The sequence below is a fragment of the Syngnathus typhle genome, linkage group LG14 (genome assembly GCF_033458585.1).
Source record: "Syngnathus typhle isolate RoL2023-S1 ecotype Sweden linkage group LG14, RoL_Styp_1.0, whole genome shotgun sequence".
Taxonomy (NCBI): Eukaryota; Metazoa; Chordata; class Actinopteri; order Syngnathiformes; family Syngnathidae; genus Syngnathus; species Syngnathus typhle.
Window position 1 is genome coordinate 6,228,154 of NC_083751.1, and position 14,831 is coordinate 6,242,984.

General features: G+C 42.7%; 1 protein-coding gene across 1 annotated transcript; it reads right to left on the minus strand.

Annotated features, from left to right (window-relative positions):
• Nucleotides 1-1,213: 1,213 nt before the first annotated feature.
• LOC133167155 (uncharacterized) lies at nucleotides 1,214-7,414 on the minus strand. Its single transcript, XM_061297743.1, has 3 exons — nucleotides 5,940-7,414; nucleotides 2,079-2,929; nucleotides 1,214-1,642 (listed from the first exon to the last, which is right to left on the minus strand). The coding sequence occupies exons 1-2, from the start codon at nucleotides 6,918-6,920 to the stop codon at nucleotides 2,102-2,104; spliced, it is 1,809 nt and encodes a 602-aa protein (XP_061153727.1). The 5' UTR covers nucleotides 6,921-7,414; the 3' UTR covers nucleotides 1,214-1,642; nucleotides 2,079-2,101.
• Between the last annotated feature and the right edge of the window lie 7,417 nt (nucleotides 7,415-14,831).

The following is a 14,831-nucleotide window of genomic DNA, read 5'->3' on the forward strand; positions in this document are numbered from 1 at the left end:
CAATCCTGCACTTGCGTGGGTTTTCACATACTTATAAATTTACATATGATCGCTTTATTCATGACGCTAAACTGTCCATAGGTATGAATGCGAGTCCTGGTGCTGAATATTCCCTCGTTTTTTTTTACAAATAATATTTTAAAAATCCTTTCTAGTTTGGATGAATCCCACAGCAGATGATAACCATTCATAATAGATCATTTCCATAGACTTAAACTATGAATCTACCAATTGTTGTTTTATTTATACTATTGTTATTTTCCTTTTTACTTCAAACTCTAAATCCCAGATGGTCTTTTGTCATTGGCACACCCACTATCTTCTTCAGCATGACCAAACAGGCTTAAGTGATGCTAAAGTCACCAAGCAATCTTATCTTTTTTTTTTTTTTTTTAAGAACCTGCTCAAAATAAACCACACAAACACCTCGCGTTTGAATGACCTCAATGAATAAAACATGGCGTTGCAGTGCTGTAATGAACAAGAACTGCATTCCAGTCTCCTCTAACACACACCTGCCCACTACTCCACCCCCCACCCCCCTTTTCTACTTTGCATCTCCCGATATTTAGAAGGGAACAGATGGAGATTGTGGCCCGGGTCAGTCAAACCATAGGCAGCAAAGGCAATAGGATTTTTCTAACACCAGGGGTCTTTGAAGGACTCAACCAATGGCCAGCTGCCCCCTGTCGAGGGTACGTTGACCCTGTCAGCTCAGAGCCGTTACACCCAGCTCTAGTCTTATCAGGCCCAGATACGATTTATCCCCCCCCCCCCCCCCCCCTTGCTACATGTACTTTTGTGCTCCACTGAGCCAAAGTAGTCTGAGCTGCAATTAGTTCCCATTATATCCCAAGGCCGGGTGGCATTTATGCAACCCCCCAAGGTCGTAATGCGCTCAGGAGTTGTTGCTTGTCATTTTTGCAATTACGGCACTCCTTTAAATTCTCTAATTGGACCCTTTTCTGGTCTCCTTTAAGAGTTGCTGGTGTAAAGAATGGGGACAAACAGAAGCTGATTTGTGTTTCTACTCAGATGCACAAAATTCTGGGAGGAGTAGATGCAAATAGAGGAATTTATTTATTTATTTATTATTTTTTATGATTTATTTATTATTTATGATTTATTTTTTATTTATTTATTATTCAAATTACAGACTTAGTAATTGTTTTTGGGTGTAACTCTTTGCCTTTTCCACTGACACTTCCAATTCCATCGCTTCAATTTGTTGCGCTTGTGCCGCTCTCCAAAATGTTCCATTCTGAAACCAGGAGTGAGATCTAAAGCACACAATCAGCTTTTAAGTACAGTGGTCTCCACCACTTTTGCACATTTCAAGCGTCACACGACAAGCAAAAGAGACTGCAATCTGTTAGAGTGAAGATGCAATTTAGAAGCTACACTTTGGGATCATCAAGCCCAAAAAGTGCAATCTGTGGGTGCACAGTGAGCATCTGCACAGGGGCTCTTGTTACCAGAACATTAACGCAGACAGATGTTAGGATGGCCTGTGTGTGTTGAGTCTAAGGACCAAGGAGATTTGTAGACAAGCTGTTCTTTCCTTACTCACCCCACATTGACGTCCTGTCACCTTGGAAACGTGCTCCGACTCAACTCATTATGGCCCGGCCTTCAAACTCTCCTGTTGAGTAGAAATGATTGAGAAATTATTGCCTTGGCCTCCTCACATCATGACTATTGCAATTTCTTTTCACTTTTCTTCACAAAAAAAAATCTAAATGTCTAACATTCTTACAGATGAAAGGTGCATGTGGTGCTTCTCACCCAAGGTCATACATGGTGATATTTCTGCCGTAAAGACAGAAAATAATATGAAAACGTCGCAGAGATAGCAATGCTTTCAAGTTAGCTAGTGGCAACGTAAGATGGCCGCCGGCTTTCTTTCATTTCAATGGGAAAATTGATTTGCGATACGAGCTATTTGAGTTATGAGTGTAGTTGTGAAATAAATCAAGCTCATAAATTAAGATAGCGTTTAAAACGTGTGATTTGAAAACACAACTTTTGTGAAGAAGTTTCTGAGAAAAGTGCTACATAAATAAAATTGAATGACATACTTGGCCTTGGAGGGGCCGCAGTCTCACACGGTGGTTGAAAGCAGTCTTCTTTTCTCAGGGTACGGAGGAGCTTTGCGGGGATCCTGCGTTATCTTGGCGGGGTCTGAGAGTCTGTTGTGAGGGTAAGGCGGAGGTTTGCGACCTCTGCGGCCTTGCCCAGATGGCGGCGGTTTGGCGGCCCCAGCGAGAGGCGGCCCCGCCGATGACGCTCGCCTTTCTCGGTCAGCGTGGGTCGGCGTCTCGGAGTCTGCGGGCGGGCAGCTGGCGGACGGGTGTCGAGAAGTCGCAGACAGACAGAAGCGCACGGTCGCCGGGTGGTCGTTCCGCGGCGGCTCGATAATGACAGATGGGCCGAGCACGGCGGTCGGAAGACATTTTGGGGACACCGGGGAGATGGGGCTGATCATGACAGACGACGAGCCTCCCGGGGAGGATGGAGGAGATTTCGGAAGGTTGACTGTCAGCGGAGAGAGTCCGGGGGTGGGTGGTCGGACGGAGAGACTTCTTTGAGGCGACAACGTGGGCTGCGGCTGGACGGAAGAATCCGAATTATTGACCGTTAGCAACCCTCCGCGTCGGGGAGAACTTCCAAATCGAAGCGCTCTGGTCAACTCTGTGCTCAGTTGGCATGGCAACTCAATTGGAGGTGATCTCCTCCCACTTGGATGGTCTCTTTTCAGGGTGTAGGTGGTTCCTCGGTGATCTCTTGACACCGAGGGCCTCGGATGGGCTCTCATCACCGTCACTTCGTTGGAGCCAGAAGAGGAACAGCTCTCGCCTCCTGCTGCTTGGTGCTGCTCGTCTTCATCCAGGTCGATGCAGGAGGTCAGATAGTCGATCTGATGCACCACCTGAACAACAACACACAGGGTTGAATGAAGGAAATATATTCAATAAAAAACGTTTTTCTTAAGTTGGTCAACATTTAATTTCCTAAACAGATAAAGCCGCGGAACATTCAATTGTAGGAAGTTTGACATTTATAAAGGGGAAAGTCAATGTGCAATTATGAAAATCAATGGTGCTGTTTTTTTACATTCTAATCTAATTATAATTGGAGTGAGTTTCTGCTGCATGCAGTAAATTACTGTACCACAGCAAATAATCCAATTTAATAAATCCAAAGAGTGGCATGAGATTTTATTTTTCATGTAAAATATGTGCTTTGCCGCAATAAAGGTTGGGGGGCACTGAATTGACAGGAAGTAAGATAACGATTGCAAACAGGACCATGTATATTTATTTATATGCAGCAGTCATGGATCTGGTGTTTTTGTTTGGCACACACACAACACAACACAACACACACACACGCGTAAAATTACGACAGTTGCAATGATGGGAGAAAATTACTCCAGGGAAAATATTTGACCTCTCCCTCCACCTGTGCATGGATAAATCCTGAGCTCAAACAGAATTATTTCTTTTTTTTTTTTTTATGATTACAATTTATATGTTCCAAAAACCTCTCCTTGCTGATGTCAAAGGATGACCTGTTTTCCAACCCCCCCATCTAGCTTTGTGGCGGAGGCGTTTGGTTTTTCTTTGAAGTGCAGAGTGCATGTTTGTGTGGATGTGACGCAGGGCTAGCAGCTTGTTATAATGTCAGGAATCACCAGAGATAAAAGAGTGCAGGACGCTAATTTAGTGCTGTTGTTGTTGTTGCTGCTCCTCCCAAGTGTGTTGATTATAAACAATCATTGTTGTGGTGGCGAGGACCTGCATAGCACATCCGAACATTTTGGATTCCATTTGCAAACGCGGCGATTAATGATGCGCTTTGAATGATTCCTGACGTGGTCGGTTAATATTGCAGGAAATTTGTTAGTTATGTACTAGAATCAATTTTTGACACATTATGGGAAACTGAAGTTATGTATGAGAATTAATTATTGACACATTATGGAAAACTGACTGTCGTGTGTTTCTCTCCATTAAGTGTGAGATTAAACCCAAAAAAAAAATCACATCCACTTTTCATGAAAAATAAAATATGTAAAAAATGGGGACAGCACTTCCTACGCATGTACTGAACAGAAAAAAAATCTTATCTGACAAAAATAAAGCCGGAATTAAGTTTTATTGTTGTTGAAAATTCTACGATTTAATTTCGATTTGAATCCGATTAATTATTCAACCTTGGCAACAGAGTGTACCGTATAAATGAAGTGCTGTCGCAATGAGTGAAAATACAGAATAGCTAGCTTAAAAGTAGCAAAATTGGTTTAAGATACAGAATTGTAATTTGCGACAACTCTGGAGTCTGTCAGTCTACATGACTGTTATGCTAATGATCAGACAGTAATCCGGTAAACGTCGTAGCGAAACATGGTCTTTCTACTTTTGCTCTACTGTTTGTAACAGCTGTCAACTGGGTTTAACTTAAAAGCAACAATTCTACCAGTAATTGGTTCTTAAATCAAACAGAATGCAACAGAATGATATAACAGGCCTTTGAAATACAATACTTTGATGTATTGTCTCATTTATGAAAATCGGGGATTATTATTTTTTTTGTTTTCCATAAATGTCGCCAACCTGCTCCGTGTTGTTTCAACACAAGCGTTTCCCTCCGACCCCGGATGACAAGGTTAATGCCTGAGCTTTATCACTGACCGGGTGGTTGCGGATGAAATGCGGATAATGTGAAACGTGAGGTGGGCACGAGAATAAATGGATAGTGAAAAGCGGTCCAACTGAGCTTTGAACAACATCTGTCCAGGAGGAAGAAGAGTTTGGAGGATAAGAGATGATGATGATGGGGCACAGGAGGAAGACAGAGAAGCAGGTGGACGTTTCGCTTACTGTCACAACGCATCATTTCGGGAAGCCCGTGAACATGTGTGGCAAATGAGGCGTGACTCTCATCTCATTCAAAAAAAAAAAAAAATTACGTATGACTTGAGAGCAAACACTGCACATGGACACGAAAAATGGGAGTGTGAGCAAGAGTGGGAATAATTTGCAGAATGTGTAGGATGCACCCAACCCAAAAGCTGACTCCCTCATGCATATTTAATTCTGCTGAAGGCGTACAGTTTGAGTATGCAAAGTCAGATTTCTAAAGACAGGAATGTTAGAGACTGGGGTTCTCGGGGGGACCCCATGAGAGACGGCCAGAGAAATTGATACTAGAGGTCCCGCAAGGATCCACATTAGGACCCTTACTTTTTTCACAAAGGCTCCGTATTTTCCTACAAGAGGTACCGTCTAGTTCCGTAATGAGCAACCTAACAAAAACGCTTTTTTTACTACACCTGAGCAGCTTTAAATTGCAATAACACAATTCACCACTAGATGGCTTAGCAGCACTTCCACCTATTCATCTCGATCTCTAAAGGAAATTCTTTCTAGATGGATAGGAACTATCCAGCATTTTACCCTCACAGTTTTAGTGTGAATAAGAAGCTATTTAAATTCAAGGTGACAATCAAGACAAACATTTGACAAACATCTTAAAACAATCAAATTGAATGTTAAGAAATAAACAGTAAATAAATGGGAAACCAAGGTATAAACTCCTTTGTAACTGATTCATCAACTCCCAGACAGGAGTTTAAGTGGATTCCAGGCTATGGATGAAACTCTAAAACATTCATCCATTCATCTTCTCTACCACTTATTGAGGTTTCGGGTGAGTGGTCACAAAGCAGCTCTGAGGGCAACTAAAACAACAATGTGGGCCTGCGACATAAAGAAGTTTGACACCTCTGATATCAAGTCTGCAATGAATCCGACGTACGTTCATGCCATGTGGGAGGGGAAAAAAACAGGAGAAGAAGAACCTGCCAACTCCGCACAGGTATACCTGAGAGGCAAACCCCGAAGCACTTGCGCAGAATAAAAACTAAATATCTTTACCTCTTTCATTTCCTCCTGAACATCCCTCAGTGCAGTCAGAACATGCTCCAGGTTATCCACCACCCGCTTGAGCTGGTTCCGAACCATTTTTCTATTGCAGTCTATCCCCCTCCTGGGTGGTTCCTCCTCATTCTTTGGTTTGCGCCGGACCCACCTGGTCTGGCTGGTGGCCAATCCCGGAATACGTTTGCCGTGTTTACCTGGACCTCTCAGAGTGGTGGTAAAGCCCAAACCTTTGTAAGGAGCATCATTGGAAAAGATGACTCCATTGGAGCCTTCCACAGGTGTTTCTCGGAGCATACTGAGGTCTCTTTGGCTCTGACAGTTCCTCCTGATGTAGCTGAAACTAGATCTGAAACCACGCTGTCCATCTTTTGATGATCCCTGAGGGTTTGAACTGAGCCAGACGGATGACTGCAGGTCTCTCTGATGAATAACGTGGCTGGTGTAGTCCCAAACGTCCTCCCGACTCTCTTCCAAGCAGACGCCAACCTTAGAGTCTGAACCTTCGATTAGAAGAGCTGGAGTAGGAACCGGGGGGGTTCCCTCGTGAGGCCCGTATTTAGCGACCGGGGAGCCGGACATGGGAGTGTCGCCGAGGCTCGGTTGGCTAATGGGATCTAGTTCCACGTCTGAGGACTGTTTGGACTTTGCAGGACTGCCGTCCTTCTGTTTGCCCAAGATATGGTGGCCCCTCAACACCACCGGCAGCATCCTGGCCATTCCCACGCCATTGCAACGCAGCTCGCTCTTCTTCGCCTTGTTCTTGCCCGGGATGGAGAAGATTCCGATCCCTTTGGTTCTCTCCAGAGGGGTCAGGTTGTCCTGGAGCTCAGGGTTGGATTTGTAGGGCCCGTTGAGCCCCAGGTCAGCACTTTGGTGGGACTTGAGGCTGTTGCGCAGCCACGGGATGAAGTGAGGAGCATGAGGCTTGAAGGCTCTATGCTCCTTGGCCGCCGGAGCCCTGCTGTCAGAGAACATGCTGATGGATGATGTCCACGAGAAACACAGGGAAGACGGACTCCTGAGACGGCGAGAGCTTCCTTCTTTTTTGCCATAAATCTCCTCCCACTTTTGCCATCAACTTCGGCAGTATCTCCTCAATCTGTCACCTCTTCCCGCTCCTGCCCTTTTTTTTTTCTCTTCAACTTTTATCCAATTTTCTCCTACTTGCAACTCATTCTCAAATCATCCGAGCCTCGTTTTGTGGTTTTGATCTCATCACCCTGCCTCCTCCTTTCTACCTTCTCTCCCTCACTCGTGTCTCTGGAGCCTCTCAAGCCGGCTTTTGAACCTGCGTCTCCTCTTTCAGCCCTCCAGCGACTCACTGGCTCACAACAGCAGAGGCTTCTCGTCTCTACAGCTCTCTCGCTCGCTCTCTCTTCCCAGCACCCCCCCTTTTTTGCTCTGCAGCGCACTGCACTGCCTCCAATTCCCACTCTTTCTTCCTCCCACTCCCTCTCACAATTCTAACTCACTGCCCTCATCTCTCCACTGTCAGTCCTTTATCCTGTCATCGCAACTGTCCCGTTCGTCTCCCCTTTTCCCTCAGCTTTTCGTAAGCCGGCCGCCGCTACCCGCCCTCCGGCTTCCAGGAGACAGAGAGCAGCTGAACTCCAATCAAGATGCCAGTGTTATTAATCCCTGGTTAGCCGGTATGTGCCCACGTGACTCCCCCTGCCTGCATCCTCATCTGATTACTCCTTACCCCCGGCTCAGCCCTTCCACAATTAAATGCTGCTTTGGCTAAGAGGGGGTTTTAGGGGAGGGATGCGAGAGGTGGAAAAAGGGCAAATAATTGTAAGCTACAACATCAGGCATCAGCAGTTTGACAGAAACTATAAGCTGTCCAGCTGCAGAGTGGGAAAAACTGTTATCCCGTACACCCCCCGCCCCCCTTTTATTTTTTCTTCTGCAAAGCAACTTTCATTTGTTCCAATAATGCAGAAACAAGTGTTATTTTCAGCTTTCCTCGTTGCTCGACTGGTAAATCTTAGCAGCTTGGATGAGATTTCTCATATTTGACAAGCCCGGGGATGCCTCCCAGGTACCCTCCTCGCGATTCATGCGGCTGCTCGGGGTCCCTCCCTCTCTCATGAAAAGACAGCAGCAGTTTTGCTGTCACTCAGCAACCAGCATCTCAAAGCGCACGTCATTCCACGACTCAGCACTCCAATGTATTCTTCTGCCAATGCCCTGTTGATATGCTGACATCTTCTGACATGTACAGGTAGATGAAGGGGAGGGGGATATCACCTCAGGAGGGGTACCGTATAATCTGCAAGCTAAGAAGATTCCCGCCTACATGTCGACAGACTGCTGTCGGCCAGTAAGGACCACTAGTCTGGATCAAAAAACAATAAAGAGTAATAGAGCGGCTTCTCTTAATCCTGTGGAGCTTTCTTGCTCTGCACGGCATGCAGACTGTGCGCAAAGTCTGCCTCTGTGTAATTATGAGGATGCTCTATCGTGATTGAAAAAAGCATAAAATGAATATTATAAGATTTAATACAGAAGTTGTAGCATAAATTCTGCTTTAATTTGTCAACTATAATAATGGTCAATTTTCCTCAATAGTGAAGCAAAATTGTTTTATGATTGTGCTTGAGGGTGGAGGGAGACAAGATGAGACAGCTACTCTATTATTGATGCAATGCATAGCACATCGATAAACAAGTTAAAATTAGGACAGATCATTAATAATAACAACGATGTCGCAATATAGTAAAATTTGTGTGTGTTTTAATTCAGGGGTGTCAAACTCATAGTTTCCTTCGGAGGGCCAATATGAATTAAACGCCTTATCTTATACACACTATAGACTACAGAACAAACGGATGAATAACTAGTTTTGAAATCAGACTAGTAAAAATTATTGAAATATTTTAAAATGATTGCTAGCAATACCGCTTTTTTTTTTAAGTGAAGATAATTTGTAGTCGATGCACAATTTGTTTTCGCGGGCCACAAAAAATGATGTGCCGGCCCGTATCTGGTCCTCATGCCTTGAGTTTCACACCAATGGCTTAGAATTCAGGGGTGTCAAACTCATTTTTTTTCGCGGGCCGCATTGTAGTCATAGCTTCTTTCGGAGGGCCATTATGACTGTCAACCCAAATAAATGTATGATCACCTCATATTATATACAGTAAAAGGTACAAAACAAACTGACAAATAACTCATTTTCAAATCAGATGAGTAAAAACTGGTTAAATATATAAAAAAAAAGATATTTAAAGTGAAGACAATTTGCAATTCTAGTAATGACACGAATTCGATGCACAATTTGTCTTGGCGGGGAACACAAAATGATGTGGCGGGCCATATCTGGTCCTCATGCCTTGAGTTTGACACCCATGGTTTTAGATTGATGAGTCTTCACAGTACTTTTGTACAGTAAAATATCGATATATCTTGAAAAACTTGCAAGCCAAGGTCGATCGAGTATGTATCTGGAAGGAACCACTGAAGCCAAAGCTGAGAACAAAAACTGCCCTGAATGAAGTCAGCACTCAATATAAACATCAGTTAAAAAGTTCCATCCATCTATTTTCTTTAGTGCTTTTCCTCATTAAGGTCACTGGTGAGCTAGAGTTGGCTTTTGTTGAAAGGCTTTTGTCATAGCCCCCCCACGCCCCCCCCTGGATTTTGGAAATTATTGGTAATTGTATAAGTCATGCTATGTGTCAAAATGACTCGTCAGTAAAACAAGAAAGCTAGTGATGGCCAAAGACTTTTTTTGCACAACACTTTATATTTATTGCCCTTTTTAAAGACCTTGAATTTATGTCTCTTAAAAGGCTCTATTTTCCTCCAATCAGCGAGCCTCTTGGATGAGGTCCATAAATAACAGAGTGGCGAAAGACACAATCATGGGAATAATAGGTTGCTGTCTCACTTGCAGTTCATTTCAGGTTGGCTGAGCGGCCCCACTAGTAACTCACATTGCCTCCCGTCCTTCTATTATGTTAATGTCTGTGACTGAGCGGGCCGTTGACACAATAAAGCTTTCAAACTGAAACACATTTTGAAAACTTTTGAAAACTTTATCGGTTTTGTTATTGTGTTTTCCAGCGGAAAAATGCAAATTTTTGACATCAGGTGTCTCAGTGCATCTGCAATGTATTCGCAGTGGTTCACCTTTTCCACGTTATGTTCATCTTATTCCAAAATGGGATAATTGTTTTTTTTCCTCACAAATTTCTACACACAACACACCTTAATGACACCGTGGAAAAAGTTTGGCTCGTGACTCATCTGGATTAGTGGCTCAGATAATGAATTTTTATGTGGTTTTAATAGCGCACATGTTGGTAATTTTATACATTTTAATTTTAATATGAAATAAAAGAGCAGGGGAAATTATTACAATGAACTTGACCTTTTGTTAAATATTGTTCAGTGAAGCATAATTAAAAGCCTTGAAACCAAATTTTTCAAAAATTAAATTTGGAGTTAGAGACGTTTTAAAGGTCAAATCGAAATATAGGCTACTCATTTATTCATATTTTTTTTTATAATCCAGAGGAGTCAGCATGTCACTGTCCCCAACTACTGGACAGGCATAAATATTAGTTGTTTATTTTATTTTTATTTATTTATTTTTAACTTTGTGAACAGGGATCATTTTTGGTACCAATGCAACTTTGAAGTGATTTTTTTTTTTTTAATTAGAAAAAAGACTGTGTCTTTAGACCACGATCAAACAAACATCTGCAAAAAGTATGCAAAAGACCTGCTCTGCTTTTATGCACAATCCCCAATTGTTATAACCGACCACAATATACCGTAGTTCCCAGCAGGAGCTTCGGAACACTGGAAGCTTTGTCGTCGTCACCTTGTCCACTTTCTCCTCGAGGCAGCGTGGCATGTGTGTTGGTGCAACTGCAAAAAGATTCTTCCTCGACTTCCTGTGAGCAGACGGCGGGAGGGCGAGAGAGGGCTAAGCAGACAAGGACACTGTGGAGAAAAAAAAAAAACTTTACACAAGCAAAGCTTTGAAGGGCAAAGGTAGCATGTCTGACTACATTTGGTGTGAAAAATGCCTTTTAGTCACAGTGTGAGTGAGCGCCTCGGTGAACTTGGAAAGAAGTGAAAGGAATAGTTTTTTATTTTTATTTTGCTATGTAGTGATGACACGAAGAGATCCATGATGTGACATTGACATTTTATAAAGCGACATAACACAAAAAATATGACAGCGGGGAAACCACACAGATATGAAATAGTCTCCCCTTGATGCACCGTAAAACTTTTAATGAGCTCACAAGCGCAGCTTCAAAGACTTTTTTTTTTTCTCCCTCATGACAAATCAATGCAGCCTTTTCATATTTGGACAAATTCATGGGGCAGACTCACTAAATTTGTGGCTCCAAAAAAAATTCTTTTACCTTCACAGACTTAAAAGGCTGAAGATGGTAGCCATTTTGAAGTCCATTTAGTATTTATTAAAGAAGACGTTGGTGACGGCTGGATGGCCTCAGCGGTTTACACCGCTGACTTTGGCTCAGGCAACACAAGGAACACAAAAGTTCTGTTTTGCAGCATTAAAAATGGAATCGAACAGATGCTGTCTTCCCTAAAGTGTCCAGTGTGGCACTGTTGATAATCCTCCTCGGCTCGGTGTTGTGCGTAAGCGCACTGCACTCACAAAGACACACACACTCCCGTAGTGTCTTTGCTGTCCCATCAAATATTCTTGTGTTGTTTGCATTTGGGATCCCCCCACTACTCCCCTTCTCATCCCTGCCGTGCTTTTCATTTTTGAACACTTCAGTCAGGTTCTCTCTGAGGACTCACTGGAGAGAGGTAAAGCCAAAGACGTAAGGGACACTAAAAAAGAAAGAGAGCGTGGAGGAAGAAAAAAAAAAAAAAAGAGGAGTTTTCAAAGACTTTTAAGTTGCAAGCAGATTGCCGTCGCTGTGCTTGCCAGAGGGGAGAGAGCACCTTTAAGCATACGGGATGAGAAATGATGTGGAGCGACTACAAAAGCAACGTAATACATAAAGGAGCAGCGCTCGCGTTGACTCTGCAGGGGCAGCTCACCTTCTTTGGGTCGCTGTTGAGGAACATTTGGAAAGTGCACAGGAGGTCAGCACCCAACAGCCTGGGAAAAAAAAGAATTTCGGAGAAAGCCTGGCTGCACCGACTGAGATGTCAGCCTTGACATCGGGATTTGCATAGAAATGAAGTACAAATGAGGACAAAAAAAAAACGGGGTATAAGCGGACGACATCAAACAGTGACAAAATGTTCCACGTTAAATTAAACTTCATTTTTATCGCGTTTCATATTTGATGCAGCACATTCGACTCATCTTCTGGCCGACATTGTATCATGCTGTGCAGAAGTGGTTAAAAATGTGGCCTGCAACCTAAAAGCATGGGTTCAATTCCCTACATTGGCAAATGGATACAGCACCCCCACATTCCAGGCACACCCCGCAATCTCACTAAAGTTCACAGCTGCTAAACAAAAAGAAAGTTTACTGTTGTCCATTTTGATTTGAACTAATTTGCATTTCACAATTGTAGGACGAGCCCTGAAGAAAAAAAAAACCTTCCCCGCTGCGTCATTTACAGTCACTGGGCCTAAAGGGAATTGTAATTGGTGATAAAAGACAATCTAGAACTGTGGAAGCAAACGGGTGCTGCTTTTACAACAGTGGTCCTAAAACTGAGGTCGCTGCCCCCACGGGGGTCCGCGAGTAGTAGCTTGGGGGTCGGCAGAATAATTTGAATAATATGATGTTCTATCACTGAGAGAATGTGCAAACCTACTGGGGACTGGAGCGGCAATAAAGCAAATAGGCTATCATAAAACATTTACTATTCCCTACCTTAGCTTAGGGCCAATTAAAAGTGCTGATATGATTGTAATGTAATATCGTATGCCTGCTCGTTTGAGGTCTGCATTTTTGGGGAGCAAAAAGCATTAACAGAGGAATAGGCTTTTTTTTTTTTTTCAAGAATTGAAAATAAAGATATTTTAAATGAAGGATTCTCAAATTGTGGCATGAGTACTATTTCTGGTCAGTGGAAAAAAACACTGAATTAAATATAACTCAAAATTATATATTCATTTATTTTAAATAGTATTTATTTTAAATATTTTTTTAACTTTCATTTTATGCTTCTCAAGTACACCATTTTAACATTTTACCCTAATAAAATCCAAAACTTTTTTAAAGATATGTAAATAGGCAATAGCCACTAGTATGACAAAATATTTTGCCGTCTTAATAAAAATTTACTTTTTCTGTGCTAGTATTTCTTTTCTCAAAAGGTTTCCTATAGCATTTGGGTATATGTATGTAACTTGCAGCAGGATTCTTCTAAAAAAAAGAAAAAAAGAAAACTCGTTTCCATAAGGTCTGGTTTCCAACACAACGGCCTCTGGTTTGTTTTTTGCACCACCCACAACTCAAAACATACAGCTTTTTGTTTGCACTCAGATTGACAGCTGCTCCGACTTTGCGGCGGCACGCCAAAATCAACTATCCTCCGAGGGATGCGGCGTGAAAATCCTGCTCGGTTTGTCCCACACTAGCGGCTCTGTTTTTGTGTGTGCGCTCAGCCAAACAAGCAAGCCGGAGATGTCATCCTTGATCCTGCAGAGGGGCATGATATTACAAATGCTGTTTTGTTCAGGTGAGGAATTCCTAAATGAAGAAGGTGCGCCAGTAACACAGGCAGGGATGCTAATGGATCCTCCGCAGGCCTCGTCATTATCAGCGTTCTCTTTCGAAGGATGCGGGGCAGCTTCACTGCAGTCACTTCATTATGGGGAATGATAATTACGCCCCAGCGGAGGTTTGTTACCTCCAAAGCGTAATTCCGTCTCTCCCGCTGCTTATCGAGTCTAAAATGCCGAGCAGAGTTTTCTACATTTTTAATAACTGCTAGCTGTGTGAGGAAAGGGTTTGGGTATGGTTGACATTTGGATTTAGGGGAAAGATTCTACAAAAAGTTACTTTATCAAGGGGCAAGGAAGAAAATGATAAATGTTAAGTTGGATAATGGCGAAACTTCTTTACATGGTTACGCAGATGACATTAAATAAGATCATGGACAGTAAGCTAGCAATCATTATTAGCAAACTTTCCATAAATATTGCACAAGTATGGCGAGATGTAAATATTGAAATCCTTTTCAAGCTTACTCTGAGGATTTGCCTTGCAATGCTGATTAATCGATTCCAAAAAGATTCGTTTGTGACATCCTGGTCTTGTGTGAGTACCGTAATTTTCGGACTATAAGTCGCACTGGAGTATAAGTCGCACCAGCCATAAAATGCCCAAAAAAGTGAAAAAAAAACCCATATATATGTATATAAGTTGCTCCTGAGTACAAGTCGCCCCCCCACCCAAACTATGAAAAAAAACGCAACTTATAGTCCGAAAATTACGGTAGTACACTTTTTGGAATTTTGCTTTAAAGTTTTTTTTTTTTTTACTACAGGGTTCAAGAAAAATGTGCTGGAAAAAATATTGGATATGGAAAGACACAGTCGGAAATCACATTTGCAAACAAGTCCCCAAAGCAAATGTTGCCTTTTGGCTTAGCAGCTAAATAAAAGAAGGCGTGTCAGGACGCTTGAGCTTTTTTTGGCTTCACTGTAAGGTTAAAAAAAAAAAAATCAAGAGGAAGAAGTACATGGCGAAACAATGAGACGTGACGGAAGAGAAGCTCCCTCAAGTCAGTTGACAGCCAACAGAAGCCGAGAGAGGAGTCGCAAAACGCACAAGCAGAGATAATGACCATTAGAGGATAATTGGGCGCTGGGACCAGCCGAAAGTCTTTCAAAACGAGCCGCTGGGACCATCTTCAGACACGCTACGGGACAAATTATCTCTCCGTAGTCCATAGCGTGTCAATGACAGATTAAACTTCA

Excerpts from the sequence above, each read along its gene's own strand:
- LOC133167155 (XM_061297743.1), bottom strand. The coding sequence starts at position 6,920 with ATGTTCTCTGACAGCAGGGCTCCGGCGGCCAAGGAGCATAGAGCCTTC. Across the intron at positions 2,930-5,939 it reads TTCAGGAGGAAATGAAAGAG|GTGGTGCATCAGATCGACTA; the intron begins GTAAAGATATTT and ends GTTGTTGTTCAG.